This window comes from Amblyomma maculatum, chromosome 4 (assembly GCF_055883805.1).
Source record: "Amblyomma maculatum isolate TAMU_Amacu chromosome 4, ASM5588380v1, whole genome shotgun sequence".
Taxonomy (NCBI): Eukaryota; Metazoa; Arthropoda; class Arachnida; order Ixodida; family Ixodidae; genus Amblyomma; species Amblyomma maculatum.
The window spans coordinates 41,617,380-41,634,249 of NC_139347.1; the positions used below are offsets into that span (position 1 = coordinate 41,617,380).

A 16,870-nucleotide genomic window follows, 5' to 3' on the forward strand; every position below is an offset into this window, starting at 1 on the left:
AGTCTGGCTTTAATTCGTGCACTCTGATAGGCAAAAAGTGCTTCTTCTTTATGAACCTATCTAGTCGCGGGAAATACGTTTACAACATAGTTGTGGATTTAAACACGTCAATTCTCACAGAGTTTGCTTTGGAGTTGGTTGGGTCATTATTAGGAAGGTTTATTTTAAGAAGGGTTAGGTTTATAGCTCAACGCGCAGCACGTAAATGTAGACGGATTAAGCCCCCCCTCACGACTGCTTATACGTAAAGAACGCGCGTACACCATCATCATCATCTCTACCAGCCAGGGCAAAGCCCCTTTCCATGCCCCTCAAATTAGTCCCATTCTGTGCAAGCTGCATCCATCTGATCTCCGCAAACATTCTAAACTCATCCGCCCACCTTATTGCTTTTCGCCGCCTCCTAATATGCGTTCCTTCCCATTTAATCCAGTCGGCGCCTGTTATCTTGCCATCGCATTGCGTGACCTACCCACGTCCATTTCTTCTTTATTTCGACTAAAATGGTATTAAATCGTTTCGTTCACTGGCCTATTCGGCATGTTTCTTTTCTCTCATCGTGTTACACATGCAAGTTTTCGTTCTATTGCTCTCTGCATGGTGGTCAATTTACTTTGAGCGCTTTTCGTTTGCCTCCACCTTTCAGCTTCATATGTGAGTACTGGAATGAAGTAATTACATACTTTCCTCTTAAAGAATGCACCATTTATATTCTTTGAAACCTATAAATATACACGATTGATAAAAAACGACACGAACTTAACTCACAAACAGCCTGGAACGCCTCTTTTCGCACCCAACCTTTTCCTTCGCTTTTTTTTTTTATCGATAATGCGAGGGCACAGCTTTGCAGTTTTCCCTTGGACTGAAAAAATCAACCGGAACGTTGTGCTTATTCCCTGCTGTCGTTGCATTATGGGACTCACGGTGTTCCTACTGCCGCGCTATTTAATCACTCTAGCTACCAGCGTCGCCCCGTGGTCGAACTTGCTCACGTCTGACTTCATCTTCCCTAGCACAAGCGTCAGTTGGCTGAGCAGCGCCTACCAAAAATCCATTGATTTCACGTTCCAGACCCTTCAATCACATTCCAGTGAAAGTGCTGCATGTTCCCTTTTTCAGTATGCCTAATGGCAAACGTCTCAAATAAAAGAAAATGTGCTGCATGCTACCTCGTGTACAGCTAACCTCTAGGGAATTCTCCCAACATACCCCGTGGTGGCATAGTCACGACAGCAGCTCTCAAGACTAGTAACCATTTGGCATACTAATATTCCGAATGCGACTCATAACGTTGATGTGTACAGCGCCGAACCAGTATTCAATGAATTACCAACCACGGCTTTTCCATGCACTCCGCACTACTCGTCGTTCCATGACGACAGCTTGAGGCGTTGAGGACTGGCTGGACAGGTTCGCGACCACGTCGCGGCGTTCATAGATGGATTTATTGAAAGGAAAAGGCAGAGAGGTTGGCCCGAATAATTCAAATATGGCCTGCTACTCTGCACTGGGGAAGGGGAAGGGGAGAAGAAAGAAGGTCATGATGGGTGACGATGTGGGAGAAGGCATATGAAATATATATACAGACACAACAGCTTGCTTTACAAGCGCGAATCAAGTCCGCTGGCGCTCAAATAACGGCAAAGAGCACGCACTGCCTGGACGCCCTTCCCCTTGTCCTGCCAAGCGCCCAGCAGCAGTTCCTCCGACAGAGGCCTCTTGTCTAAACGCTTCAAGGAAGCAGCTAGCACATTTCTTTCGTTCGCATACTCTGGGCACACCAATAATACATGGTCCACAGTCTCTGGGATGCCACAAGTTGAACATTCCGGTGAGTCCATCTGTCCAATTAAATGTAAGTACTTGCGCGTGAAAGCCACGTTTAAACGAAGTCTATGTATCAAGCATGCCTGATGACGCGGAATATCACGCGGAACAATAAATTTAAATGTTCGATCGAGCCTTCTTAGACGGATGTGTCGGGCGTCTGGTTGAGCCCAGTACGCTGCTGTAGCAATAATCATACAACTCTTTAGAAGACACGTCCTATCCGCTCTTGAAAAAGGCACAGCTGTTTGGAAGCCATTGATGAGTGCGCTTTTCGCTTTAACATCGGCCTGCTCATTCCCATGGAGGCCGCAGTGGGCAGGGATCCATTGAAACATTATCATGGGGCCTTGCAGCTGGGCAGATGTGATGAGCTCCATAATGTTTAGTGCCAGGGACTGATAGGCACTGTGGCGTAAGAAGTTTTCCAAAATTTGTAATGCAGTCTTCGAGTCCGTGAATATACACCATTTTTGAGGTGGTTCCCCACATATATAGCGAATAGATTCCCGAATGGCTACAAGTTCGGCAGCGGTTGATGTAGAGGTATGTCCCAAAAGGAAATGCAGAGTCGTTTTCTGAGCTGGTATGGCCACAGCTGCAGCGGATGCCTGTGCTGACACAGATCCATCGGTGTATACGTGAATATAATTGGGATATTCTGACCAGATGTGTACAGAGTAAGTTGTTTGAGTGCACTAATTGGTACCATTGATCTTTTTAGTATTCCGGGAACACGAAGGTGCACCAAAGGTTTATCCATCATCCATGGTGGTTGGGTGGGACGATATGGGAGGGCATATCCTGTCGGTACTTGCGACTGATGGCAACGGAGTGCACCTGTAAAACTGCAGTCCGGCCTCTCATCCAGAATCTTGCTGAGGGGTGAAAATGGTGTCTTGTAAGTGCTCGTAAATATACACGAAGTGGTTCGTGTGACAAGTATATGGACATTGGGCGAGCGTGTGCCTCTTCAATTGTGCCTTTGTTAGAGGTGCATCTGGGCAGTCCAAGGCATATTTTCAGTGCCTGCGCTTGCACGCTCTCTAAAGTCCGCAAGCAGCAAATGTTCATACTAGAGAGTACTGGGAGACTGTACCGGATGTAGCCAACAAACAGAGCCTCGTAAAGCCGTATTAAGGAGCGCTCAGTTGGACCCCATTTGATGCCAGCTATGTAACGAAGTACATGGCAAAAATTAATTAGCCTTTTCTTCACCATAGCAATATGTTTCGACCAAGATAGTCGGTGCTCAATAATTACTCCCTAGAATCTGTGCCTGGAGACGTATGGTATTACTACTCCTTGAAGGGTAATCGGGTAGCGGCTGACACATTTTCCCGTAAACGCGATCACTGCACACTTTTCTGCCGCTAAAAATAAACCTTGACGCCGTAAATACATCGATGTTGATGACACAGCTCGTTGCAGTCTCGCACGTAGTTGTGGGCGCGTCGAACCAGAGGCCCAGATGCAGATGTCGTCAGCATATGCACTTATGTGGATGTTAGTTGGCAGTTCACTCACCAGGCCAATTAGTGCAACGTTAAATAAAGTTGGGCTGAGAACTCCTACCTGTGGAACTCCACGACCGACCTGAAAGCGGGTAGTATCTCCTTCAGGCGTAGTCATGTAAACAGAGCGGCCGCTGAGATAGCTTACAATCCACAAGTACAGCCGGCCACCAACTCCCACGTCGTCAAGTCCATCAAGAATAGCTTCATGGAGGACGTTGCCGTAAGCTCCCTTTATATCTCAAAATGCAGCAGGCGGCGTTCACTGCGTAAGCCGAAGAGTAAGAGTTTTGGAATCTGCGTGTTATCTCTCTGTCCTCATATCCCTGTCCCTCATATTCGCTGTAATAACAGCTACCATCAACGCGTTCTTCCATCCAACGCCAACAAGCTACGACTACGATGCGCCCATGACAGAAGCTGGTGACCCGACGGACAAGTTTGTCGCCATTCGAAACGTTATCTCCAAGGTAAGGACATCATGTTCCCCGCTCAAACTGTTTAGGTCAATAGCACTAAAAGGACTGAGCTTCAACTTTGCTACAGCTGAAGATTTCAAAGAGGGTAAAAATGTACATTCCGCATTTTCTTTGCCCTGGTAGTGCTTCAGTGCATGGTATGAAAGTTTCGTTTTCAGATAAGTAATTGTTTGTGTGTTTTTCGGATTGTGTAGCTTCAAAAGAAGCTACGTGAGGGAAAAAAGAATGCAATAAAAATTTTATTTTCGGCTAAAATGCCTTGTAATTAAGCTCACAACGCCACATGAACTTGCACCGTAAAATGAACAAATCATAGTCAAACAAACAGAGATTGAGAGCTTCTCAACACGGGAATAATATTTCGAAATCAGAGTGGAGTCCAACCAATATTTAATTTAATGGAGATGAGCATAATGATGCCGCAATAAAAAAAAAAAGTTTAGTGCTGCCAAAAATAAAACGAAAATGCAAGATATTTAAATGCCTGACCGACATTAGCTGTATCAAAAACGTATGAAATGAACAGCCATGCTTTAGCAAAGTAAGTTATATTCCAAGCGTCGTATAATTCACAACAGGGAACTATAGTATATCCAAGATTCAAGCATTGCTTCGTAGCTGGCTAGAAGCACTGTTCTTCCTGCATGAACAAAAAGGGGTTTGATTTTCCTATTCTTAAAGTGTGTGTGTGGGGGGGAGGGGGGGGGGGGATCATAAGTAAGCCCATCACAAGTAAGCTCATAAGTAAGACTTTTCTTCTTTTTGTATCCAGTTCACACAATTTATCAATGAAAATTTTAAAGTATCAGATAATAAGCCGCACGGTGCATCAGGAAAGAAATACAGTCGTACATCACTAGTATGGACATTTTAGTTCCCGAGCAAATCTCTTCATAAAGCCAGCAGTCGTCAGGTAATAACGAATAATGAAAAAAAGGCACCTATATTAATGCCTACTCCGTTACGTAGTGATGTAAGACTTAAAGCCTGGTCGCCATTATCTTTGAAATTGTAGGGTAATTTATGATATGCGTAGTGGGCCGCGACACGCCATCAGGCGTCTTAATAAGGGCATTGGTGAGGCACTTCGATCGGGCTCCCTGTCAGTACGAAGCATGAAAGCACAAGGAAAAGGTCTGGTATTAAGGATCCGTAAAGAGAGCTGCATAATTTTAACGCGCACACATAGGACAAAGAAACATACGAACACAGCGCAAATAACTGAATATTTACGTTCGTGCCGTGCAGTACAAATGCTCAGACCGCATCATAATGTTCAACATGCACATCGCAAGTGAAGAGACAACAAAGCACCTATTATTGTGTCCATATCACACAGTCTATCTGATAGCACGCCTGATCGCTGCAACGCGACTGATGCAAATGCTTTCCTCGAACTCCTTGAACGATACTGTTCCGCAGCGTCTTCCAGAAGTCCAAACTCCCACTTCATGGCTAAAACTTTCAAGTCGATTAGCCACTCATTAAATGATTCGCCTTCTTTCTGGTCCCTTGAAACATTGAAGTCGATCAGCCAGTCATTAAATGATTCGCCTTCTTTCTGGTCCGTTGAAGCAAAGCATAATTCATGAAAGGTAATGAGTTCTTTGCTGGGCTGTAGTAGTCTTCGAATTTCTTGATCAAAATTTGACGTCATTTTTGTCTTCGCCCGCCTCAAACTTGAATGTGCTGTATGCTTCAGTGTCTTCTTCGCCTATGCTCACGAAAAATGTTACTACTTGTACATCGCTTGGCTGCTTGGTCAGTTGAATAGCTATGGCAAACAGTTCAAACTCGCTCTTCCACGTTCTTAAGCCAAGTCAGGCGTCGTCTGAGGTATCCAGAGTCTTTGGAGTTAGCAGTAGTGTCGATGGAACTTGTAGCGTCGTTGGCGGAGGCGATGCCGTCGGCATCTCAACTGGGCCCCGCTGCCGCCATGACAGTTAGTAGGTAACCTCGTGTGTTTATATCTATCATGCCACTAACCACACATCACAATGCTGTGTCCTATATTCGTCGTTGTGGCGGCCTCAGTAACTATGGCCATCCGTGAATGGTGCAATGGGAATCGCAGTCAGCATCACAATCAGCCGGCATGCACAATGCTGCCAACAGTAAAACAGAATTCCACCTATTACCGCGACGTCTAACAATTTCTAATTCGATTACATATTCCTTATCTCCTTTATCTTTCATTTAAGATGCCGTGAGTAAATAATAACCGGAATACGACCTCTTTTGTCCTGTAGCATAACGCGTTTCACGTTTTCTTGCAGTTCAGTCCGTGGCACACAAGCGAAATATGACGCGGTGTAATGAAGATCTCCGAATAAAAGATGCGCTGGTTAAATTCCCAAAAACTCTCTTCGGCTGTTCTGCGCGCCGACATACAGGCGGAGCATGAAGAACTGTACAGTAACTGCTCACAGTTCCCTTCGTACAATGCAAAGCATTTATTCTTCTTGCCTCAAAAAGGAAGTCTAAAAATATCTCACACCGTAAGCAAGGAACAAGCTAAGAAGTGTGAAATAGAAGAGGAGTATTATAGCGTCCATCTGCTGCGGGTCACAGTACTGCAGTCTAGTTTTCTTCTAATTTGCGCACATTAGACGCATGCTGAATGAAAAAAAAAAAAGAAAACCAGGTTATTGGGGCAAGTAGAGTCTGACATGGTGGCTTGCTGCGTTTTGTCCATATGCGTGCTTATATGACTCTTGCTTAGATGAATAAACAAATGACAAAGCCAACAGATCCCGATGTTATGAGCAGTATAAAAAAGTTGTAAATTAAATCAATTGACCACTTTCCCACGTGCATGTGCAGTACATTTCTGTGCCGCCTCTGCCTGTGCCGACGCCCAAGAGGAAGATGGCACTAGGAAAGATCACGCTAAAACAGGTGAGTTTTCCGAGATGAGATGAAAATCAGCACCACAGAATGACAAGACCTACTGAAACGGGAATTATTTGAGTATACTAACTTTGCGCTTACGTGTAGTGCAATCAATGCTTACTATATTAATTTTATAATCCAATTTTTTTTTTACCTGTATCTCTTTATAAGGAAAAGTAGACTTGGGCAGTTTGTCGATCAATTGGCTAAACGACGGGATTGCGCACAAAATGAAGGACTGACGAAAGATGAGTGGACAAGTGATAAGGGTCATCTGAAATGCTATTGCAAAAGAAAAATTATACAGTTTCACCTATTCACTGTAAAAAGAAAGACAGAAGCTCAAGGAAACGTCAAATATATTATTAGCACCATGTCTCACACCTCATAATTACTAACAGAGCTGCAGAGTTTTGTCAGTACTGACTCCCCGTCTGCTCTTTATTGAAAGCTTGACGATATCATAATGGACCATGAGCTTTACATTGTATGTTAGGTGTGCATACGGAGCACTCTCGTGACTCAGCTTTCTTGCTCAATTATTAACAAATTCCAGCAAAGCTGCGCATCTACCCTAGTAAGCTAGCAGGTATGCTAAGTGCTGCGTTCTTTATTGCTATGTTTAAAGGTCGTCACTAGCTGTCTTTCACAGGCCTAGCAATAGTTTTTTTTTTTGTTTTGCTCTCAAATGTCGACTATCAGCAGATACTGCATCTCTTGGTTGTTTTTCCCTGCAACCCAGTTAAACCAAGTTTATCACGCATGGTGAACGCTATACTAACGTAAGCAATTTTCATGTCTGCTCCCTCAAACATTTTCAGTATCGACAGCCTTATACCGGGCGAATATCACAACTCATTCATCAAAACACTGTCGATGTGTCAGCTACAGAACATGCAGAAAGCAAGCCATAATATTGCTAACCGTGAAGCAAGAAATTTAAACAGTGTAAAATTTTGTATAGTCGGCGTCACCCTTGTGTGGAGAGCTCAAGCCATCAGTTCAGTTCAGGCGTTCAGTCGTGTCCGACTCTTCGTGACCCTATGGACCATGTCACGCCACGCTTTCCGGTCTCTCACTATCTTCTTAACATCACATAGCTTCATCTGCAATGCCTCGAGAATGCCATCTAACCATCGCGTTCGCTGCCTACCCCTTCTCCGGCGACCCTCAACCTTTCCCAACATCAAATCTTTCTCCAGCCACTCCTCTCTTCTCATCAGGTGACCAAAGTAGCTGAGCTTTAACTTTAGAATTTGACCCTCCAATGAGCAGTCAGGGTTTATGGTCGACAATATCGACTGATTTGATCTTCTGGCAGTCCCTCAAACATTTTCAGTATCGACAGCCTTATACCGGGCGAATATCACAACTCATTCATCAAAACACTGTCGATGTGTCAGCTACAGAACATGCAGAAAGCAAGCCATAATATTGCTAACCGTGAAGCAAGACATTTAAACAGTGTAAAATTTTGTATAGTCGGCGTCACCCTTGTGTGGAGAGCTCAAGCCATCAGTTCAGTTCAGGCGTTCAGTCGTGTCCGACTCTTCGTGACCCTATGGACCATGTCACGCCACGCTTTCCGGTCTCTTACTATCTTGTTAACATCACATAGCTTCATCTGCAATGCCTCGAAAATGCCATCTTGGTAGTTTTTCCCTGCAACCCAGTTAAACCAAGTTTATCACGCATGGTAAACGCTATACTAACGTAAGCAATTTTCATGTCTGCTCCCTCAAACATTTTCGGTATCGACAGCCTTATACCGGGCGAATATCACAACTCATTCATCAAAACACTGTCGATGTGTCAGCTACAGAACATGCAGAAAGCAAGCCATAATATTGCTAACCGTGAAGCAAGAAATTTAAACAGTGTAAAATTTTGTATAGTCGGCGTCACCCTTGTGTGGAGAGCTCAAGCCATATCGGACTACAAAAGCCGCAAATCGACTCCAGCTCCAGACTTTTGGGCTAGGTGATAATCTCTACCTTGGTTGCGGCTATCTGTGACACCCCTTTCACTCGAGTGTTCCCGCAAGAACCTACCAGCTGCGGCGATATCTGGCCTTATTTGCAGGGACATGCGTCTCCCGAGCGCTCTACACAAGGGTGACGTCGACTGTAGGTTGATTGTCGCGAACAAAGTGTAAAATGGCTTCCAATTTCACTATTGATTCATTGCAGGTATTGAACATGTGCTCAACTTGTTTTGAGACACACAAAAGCCAACCTGATTTGCCTTATTTTTCTATACAGTAATGTGTTTCTAAATAAAATAAAACTAGTTTTTTGCGTTAATTATTGCATTGTAATTGCTACAGAAGACGACTTGCTGAAAATTCATATTTCTTCTTATTTAGTTGTCTGGTCAAATGGGAGTCGAAGAAAATACGGCCTTAAGCTTTTTTTTTTCAAGGCATAATTATAAATGTTGATGATTTTTTTTTTTATTCAGACGAAGTCAACAGCCACTGACATAAAGAAAATCATTGGATATTTTTTTTTTCTGTGTATGTTACATAACAGCGTGATTGTGGAGAGAATATTTTAGAAAGTAGAAGGAAAGACAACCATATTCCCAATGATATTCAAACTCACATCTTCCGAATTTCACCTCCGGATGCACATGGTTGTTTTTTTTTTTTTGTTATTTCTAATAAGTTATTCCATTATTCCATTATTTCGCATCGAGCAATAAAAAAAATTTACATGCTTTACTTTATATCAGGGACTGTTAGCTCCCTTTTCATGCATCTCATAAAGAGCCGCTGATTTTTCTTTTCAGTTCAGTTCAGTTCAGGCGTTCAGTCGTGTCCGACTCTTCGTGACCCTATGGACCATGTCACGCCACGCTTTCCGGTCTCTCACTATCTTCTTAACATCACATAGCTTCATCTGCAATGCCTCGAGAATGCCATCTAACCATCGCGTTCGCTGCCTACCCCTTCTCCGGCGACCCTCAACCTTTCCCAACATCAAATATTTCTCCAGCGACTCCTCTCTTCTCATCAGATGACCAAAGTAGCTGAGCTTTAACTTTAGAATTTGACCCTCCAATGAGCAGTCAGGGTTTATGGTCGACAATATCGACTGATTTGATCTTCTGTCAGTCCAAGGAACTCTTAAGAGTTTTCGCCAGCACCACAACTCAAACGCGTCAATTCTTCGGCGGTCAGCCTTTTTCACAGTCCAACTCTCGCATCCATACATCAGATCTGTTCAGATCTTTTCAGATCTGTTTTAATCATGTTTTTGTCTCACTAAAACTTACTGTCCTGTGTTTTCACTCACTTCCAGTTGTACAACTTGACTGACATTCGAGACCTCAACCCTGGCCACGCAATATCGCATGAGGGGCCGCTATCATTTGAGCGAATTCGGCAGGTAAGAGACCTGGTCATCTTGCTGAAGATGCAACGGTTACCTTGAAAAATGGAAGTCTAATGGAAGTACGTGGCACTCTTGCATATACTCGTCCATGTGGCGCAATAAAGGGCATCGTAAGTTTTCTTTTATTTGTTTTTCAGCTCATTATTATATGCTGCTTTTTCTTTAGCAGTATAAGGATTTTGGTAAGGCCAGAACGAAGAACAGGTGTATTACTAAAGAGCGCGCGCTTTAGTAACTCTAATTGCAGTTACGAGAGAAAGGTTTTGAAGATACAGAGGACAAACACGCTTGTCCAGAACGTACGAGCTGCGAGCCATTCCGGGCCACATGCATAACGTACAAGTCCTGATTTGAGGCAGGCCAGTATGAGCATGCGGGGCTAAAATACTTATTTGCCCCTGCTTAATTCCTCGGCTCGAATGCTTCCGCTGCTTTGCCACCTACTTCAGTCGTCAGAGGCGCTGTCATCACCACGACGCAAAGTGTTGGTGTAGAGCCTCTGCACAAGAAAAACGCCGGGAAACGGTAAAGAAACGCGAAAAGGGGTGGCGATGCCAATACGGATAGAAACTCGCGTAAAGAGTGGTAATGTTACTTTTGACAGCACCTGTTCGTGCATAACCTGTCTAAAGCCAGACGTTATCGCCCGATGCTGTTTGCATAATCCAGAGCGGCCCGAAGCACGCAGGTTGTTCGTTCTATAGAACCGTTTTGTTGTCTGGACATCTACGTTTCCTTCACTGCGTGCAGATATCCTGAAACGTCACTAACGCTAGAGCAGTGTCATATCCACTAACACATAACCAAAGTCCCCTAGTCGTTGCATCATCTAACATCGCTTTCAGAGCCAAGGCTTAGTCCTGTACGACACGCGAGTGACGTTCCTGCCCAGGAACCCGGCTGTGCTCAGCGTGCCTGGGATCCGAGACCGAGGATACGTCTACGTGGACGACGTGAGTTCATTCGTGTACATAGCAGCGGGTAAAGTATCGAGATTTGTTTTCTTCTTTCCTTGGGGTCACTGTGACGAATTCTGCTTGCGTTAGGCGATGGGAGAAGGATTGATGCTGGCGCTGATGATGATGATGATGCATTGGTGACAATGGTGACGAATTTCATCATCGCCCTTTTTGTACTTGGGCACTTTTATTCTCCTCACATAACTGGGTGATCTCATCCTGAAAGGTGTAGATGGTACTGTGATTTTTTGCGTGTAGCACGCTTCTTGTTTCTTTTTAACGCGACAGCAATAAGGAACCGGTGTCGCAGAAAATACGGTGCTGTTATCGAAAAATCCTGATAGAATAAAAAAAAAACTTAGGAGGAGATAAACAATTGTTTCGATTGGCGCCGGATTTCCCAGGGCGGCTCCTATAAGCGAAGGAAAGGAATTCAGATTATTAGAAAGTAGGGTTAATTTTAGTGCGAGTGGGAATCAAGACGAAGACCTTGATATTGCAAGATTGTAAAATGGATATGCCACCCGTAGGCCACGAAGGCTCATCGGATCAAGTTGAATGAAGGTGCGATGGAATCAGGACAATGTAATGAAATCGCATTTTAACCTCTCAGAAAGCAAAGCTGTGAGTGTCCCACAACTTTTTGTATCCGAGGTCTCCGCAAATGTGTGCAGTCTATTATCGTTCAAAATGTTGATTGCCTTTTAAAAAAATTGTACACTTCCGACTGCTGAAGGTACTTTTCTGAGAAGTTTAATTTCCTTTATAAGAAATTTAAAGGACAAAAGCATAGACGTTTTGCTCGCGCAGTAATAATCTCTAACGTGTGTGTGTGTGTTTTTTTTTTAGTTTGGTTTGTAAGGTTTAATGTCCCTAAGGGACTCAAGCTATGAGATACGCCGTATGGGATGGCGTTGGAAATTTTGTCCATCTAGTTTCCTTTAACGGGCACTGATATCGCACAGTATATGGACGGCTTGATTTTCGCCTCCACCGAAAAAAGCTGCGCTGCGGAGGGAATCAGTCTCGCGATGTTAGGTTCATTCGTCATGAAAGCTCGCTAAACTCGCTTTCCGGCGTTGTAATTCAGAAGATGGCTGGCGTCTATCGTATTGTTATGAATCAAACATAAGTTCGTAAACAGTAAAAAAAGAAAAAGGGGGGGAGGGGGGGGGGAAGCTGCATATTTGTTTCTCGAGTGCTCCTTGAAGGACCAGTTGATTCAAGATGAGAGTTAAAAAGGCGTGAAGAAAGAAGAACATAGAAGGGTACCGCGGGAGAAACCCGTGAAATGAGATACGTGCCGACAACCAACTTACGTATGTGAGTGACACACAATCCTTCATGCAAGCGACCACGGCTCTGTCAAACAATTACAATAAACAAGTACATGGGAAAACAAAAACAACTCACAATGGGTCGTTTTTGTGAGTTCGTTTGTAAAAAGCAGCTGAGCCCGTGAGCTCCGTCAGTAAAATGTCTGACAGGCTGGCCGATGTAGAGACGACCATGTGTAGGGATATTTCGTATCTAGGGCTCCGTAAACAGCAAATATATCTTAGTTTCCTTCTCCGGTCGCCTTGTCATCAACGGATATACCTGCGCAAGTTTTGGACGACGCCAAAAGGACGAAATGCTCCTCGCAAGAAACGCTAACATCGCGCTGTATGCCGGCTAATGAACGTTCGAGATATCCGCTGCAGACATGTTGTCTTCCTGTTTACTAGGCCCTTCCTTGCTGTAAATCTGTTCCATGGTTTGAGGTGATGCCTGAACACACTTGCTGGCGGCCAACAAACTCCACCCTTTTTCAAGTACCACAGCTGTTCATAGAAGCCTGTGTGCATCACAGTGTTCCCAGGATTTTGAGAAAGACACGAATGCACGGCAACATGTTCTGTTATCAACTTCGAGTGGGAACTGCCCAATGGAATCAATCTTCTCTAATGTCTATGGCTGCAATTCCGGCAGACGTTTTGGCTGCAAAAATATTAACTGAACATCAGGAAATGGAATTGTGCACTCATCAATGCCCGGGTAAAAGCAAGGCATTGAAAAACCGCTTTCAAAATAGAAAATATTTATTTTAGGTCACAGTTTTAATTTCCGGTGGCAGGACACCTAATCACTTTGCAGCCCTTCTCTTGCTGGTTCATGTGTAGTCATTGTTTAGAACTTGGTTGCATTAAAATGTCGCCACTCGGAGAAAAAAAATGGAGATATAGCCGGAAATTATTATGTGAGTTGAAAGTGTTTTCAAGGTCAGACTCTCGAAACAAGGACGAACTACGATGAACGCGAGTTTAAAATTTTTGATATCCTTGTACGTTTCCAGCATTTCTTATTTACACTCGTTGGATTCTAAACTAAAAAAAAAAAAAAAGCACCTGCACGGCTACAGTTGTATCTGCGACACTGGAAAGGAATGCGCGTATAGGTGCGTCCGCATCTTTTGCACGGGCAAGATCGAAGCACCGGCGAAGGCTAGCACTGCCAAGGCTAGTGGAGGAGGCAAGTGCGCACCCTCAGCTGTGCAAAGGTGCGTGGGTGAGGAGGCTGGAACTGCTCAATTAGCTTCACATTGCGCCGGCCGTCTTTTTCGGCGTTTCGTGCAACGCGGTGCTACAATCTTACCCCAGGCCGCAGCTGAAAGACGGTGTAGTCGAGTGCGCCATCTTCTTCGACGAATGGGTGCGCGTGATCATCTTGTGGCTTGGATACCTCGCCGTTCAAGCCGCACAACGTTCGGCGACCTTTTCAATGACTATAATCCGAATAAGGTGTCAGTGCGCATATTCTCGTTGAATTGCACTGCCCTGGACAATTCAGGGGTAGCATCTACCGCGGAAAAGCAATTTGAGTGCCGGAAAAGTGGATACGCTCAATGCAGAAAGTGGCGCTAAGGTTGAACAAAAATGTGAGTGCATTCATTATTTCTTCTACAAAGAAAATGAATTTTGGATATTATAGTACTCCAAGAAGGATTCTTTTTTTTTTTTTTTATCGCGCAAGTTTACCCTTCGGCATAAGGGTCTAAATATATTGATACAGGCCTGTGGCCCCAATGAATGCCAACAGCTCTCGGTGGTGTGAGCCATGTGTCATGTGTATGGGCCAAGAAGGATTCAATTAGGCAAACAAGAAGCCGTATGCATTCCACGTACACACATAATTACGCAGTAACGATTTGTTGGCTGGTCTGACTTTGTTCTCTTTCGTACTGAGCAACCTTGTACAACTTCTCTAGATTTCTTCGCGGTTTATCTGAAGATTCCGACTAGAGACATATAGCAGGTATAATGAGGCGAAATAGGCAGTTCGCACGGTAATATATTTATCTAAACGTTCCTGCTGCTAAAGCCAGCATTTTTCATTGAGAGCTCGACCTTCGTCAGCTTGTCGTCCTCGTCAATGTTTCCTTATTGGTCTTCTTACTGGTTTTGCAAAGATTAGATATCAGTCTTACAATACCGCCAAGTGAAATGACGGAATCCTGGAGGATTCAGAAGAAGCCACGATGGCGGTGTCGTAGAGGGTTTGTGGCGGTTTGAGGACAATTTCAGGTGTTCTGTGATGGTAGTCTGTCGAAGGCGTGAGGTGCTTGACAAAATAATTAATCCGGTAAGTTTGTTGAACATTACGATAGGGGCCCTAGTATCTACTTAGAAGTTCGGTCGACTGGCCTGAGGTGGAACACGGCACCCATAGCCACAGCAACTCGTCGGGACAATGAGCAGACGGCAGACATGTGAGACCGGTGCGGTTGTTTTTTTTCGTGGCGTTGGATTCAAGTTGTGATCTGACATGCGATCTGATGGCACTCTTCGGCACAGACAGCGGCTTGAGAAATGGTTACCAATTCAGAGGCGCCGGGATAGTAGGGCTAGATCGTGCCCATTGTGCAAGAAGGTTCCTCGCCGTACAAAAAAAAAAAAAAATAAAAGGAGAATCTGGTAGTCGTTTGCGTGGTAGGTATAAGCGTAGGTTATAAATGGCACCAGACGGCCCGAATTGGAGCAGTTGTAAGAAATATAAATGGCCGTCGTGTCTACTAAGGTGCGGTTAAAGCGCTCGACCATTACGTGGGTGTCATGGATGGTAGGAAGACGTTGTACGTTGAACATTGCACTTTTAGAGAAGGGCTTCCACGTCATCTGACAAAAACAGGCGACCACAATCATTAAACAATTCCTGGGACGACCCGTGACACAAAAAGAGGTTCTCAAGGATGAAACCAGCTACGTCACAGGAAGTGGTAGCTGGTAAGGCAGTATCAGCATATCGAGTAAGATGATCAATAACAACAATGATACACCTCGGAAGAGCAGGGAAGAGAACCGTAATGGTCAATTTCAATAAGTGTGAGTGGCCTAAATGGACCCGGTACAGGCTTCAGAGGAGCTGGAGGGCATGGTGGTGTGTTCTAGCGACGCTGACAGTTGATGCGAGAGCGGATATACTGGCGAACAAAACGTACATGCCCTGCCAATAGTAGCGATGAAGCTGGCGAGTAAAAGTTTTCAGGAATCCAGCATGGGAGCACAGTGAATTGTAATAGGTAGCGCAAATGACGGAGCGGAGATGGTGGGGAACTGCGAGCAGCCATTTTCTCCCATCAAGGAGCTAGCTGGTGGTACAGGAGGTTGTCACGGATAGCAAAGTGATGGGCTTGACGTCAGAGAGCTCGAGAAGGGAGGCACGGGGATCGGTTGGCCAGAACGTTCATGACTGAAACAATCCAGAGATCCTTGCGCGGCTCACATGCCATGTCAATGGTGTCTAAGGAAGAAGGAGTGAGGAGGGCACATAGTGTGGTTCAGGGTCAGAGGTCGCAGGGGAGCGAGAAAGAGCGTCTGCGTCGGAGTGCTTACGACCAGAGTGATAAAAGACACGAATGTCGTTATCTTTTAAACAGAGAGTTCAGCGTGCGAGGCAGCTGGCCATCCAGCCAACTCTTTGAGGGACGACAGCCAGGACAAGGCTTCGTGATCGGTGATGGCGTCGAATGGCCGCCCATATAAGTAAGGGTGAAATTTATTCATAACCCAAACAATCGCCAGACATTCTTTTTCTGTTACTGTATAGTTAGCCTCAGCTTTGGTCAGGAGCGACTCGCGTAAGCAACGACGTACTCAGAGAAATCAGGCTTACGCCGAGCGAGAACGGCACCGATACCTTTAAAGCGGAAAGTTGGGCTAGTTGGTGGTGTTTAGATTCAATGCACGTGGTAACTAGTGCTAAAGACTGGGACAGAGGAGAAGCGGACACCCCGACACCAATGCTGCTGGCGTCCGTGTGGAGCTCTGTAGGAGCACAGTAGCCGAAATGACGTAGTATAGGTGGAGACGTCAGAAGTCGGCGGATCGTAGTGAAAGCTTCTTTACGTGCAGATGACCTGACAGAGAAGTCGGGGCTCCCAGCAAGAAGCTGGGTCAAGGGGGCGATAGTTTTGCAAAATTTCTGACAAAGCGGCGGAAGTAGGAGTAAAGCCCCATAAAGCTGCTCTGTGCTTTTATGAGGTGGGCCTGGGAAATTCCCCCACTTGCACGAAGTTTGCCAGGGTCCAGCAGGGCACCTTCCTTGAACACCACGTGGCCGGGTATAATCAGCTGTCGAGCCCCAAACCAATACTTTCTTAAATTTAGATGCAAGCCTGTGTCGATCAGACTCCGAAGAATACTCTCGAGGAGCAGAATATGAGATGAAAAATCCTTCGAGAAGATGACAACATCGTCTAGGTAGCAGAGGCATATCTGCCATTTCAGCCCCCGGAGAATGTTCTCCGTCATGGGCTCAAAAGT

At 45.0% G+C, this 16,870-nt stretch overlaps 1 protein-coding gene across 1 annotated transcript in view; it reads left to right on the forward strand.

Moving 5' to 3' along the window:
• LOC146190824 (beta-galactosidase-like) overlaps positions 1-16,870 on the forward strand; it is a 30,185-nt gene that overhangs the window by 5,823 nt on the left and 7,492 nt on the right. Inside the window, exons 9-12 of the mRNA XM_084601199.1 lie at positions 3,699-3,814; positions 6,647-6,721; positions 10,018-10,104; positions 10,956-11,063. Of these exons, the coding sequence (XP_084457325.1) occupies positions 3,699-3,814; positions 6,647-6,721; positions 10,018-10,104; positions 10,956-11,063 (386 nt within the window). The remainder of the gene's footprint in view (positions 1-3,698; positions 3,815-6,646; positions 6,722-10,017; positions 10,105-10,955; positions 11,064-16,870) is intronic.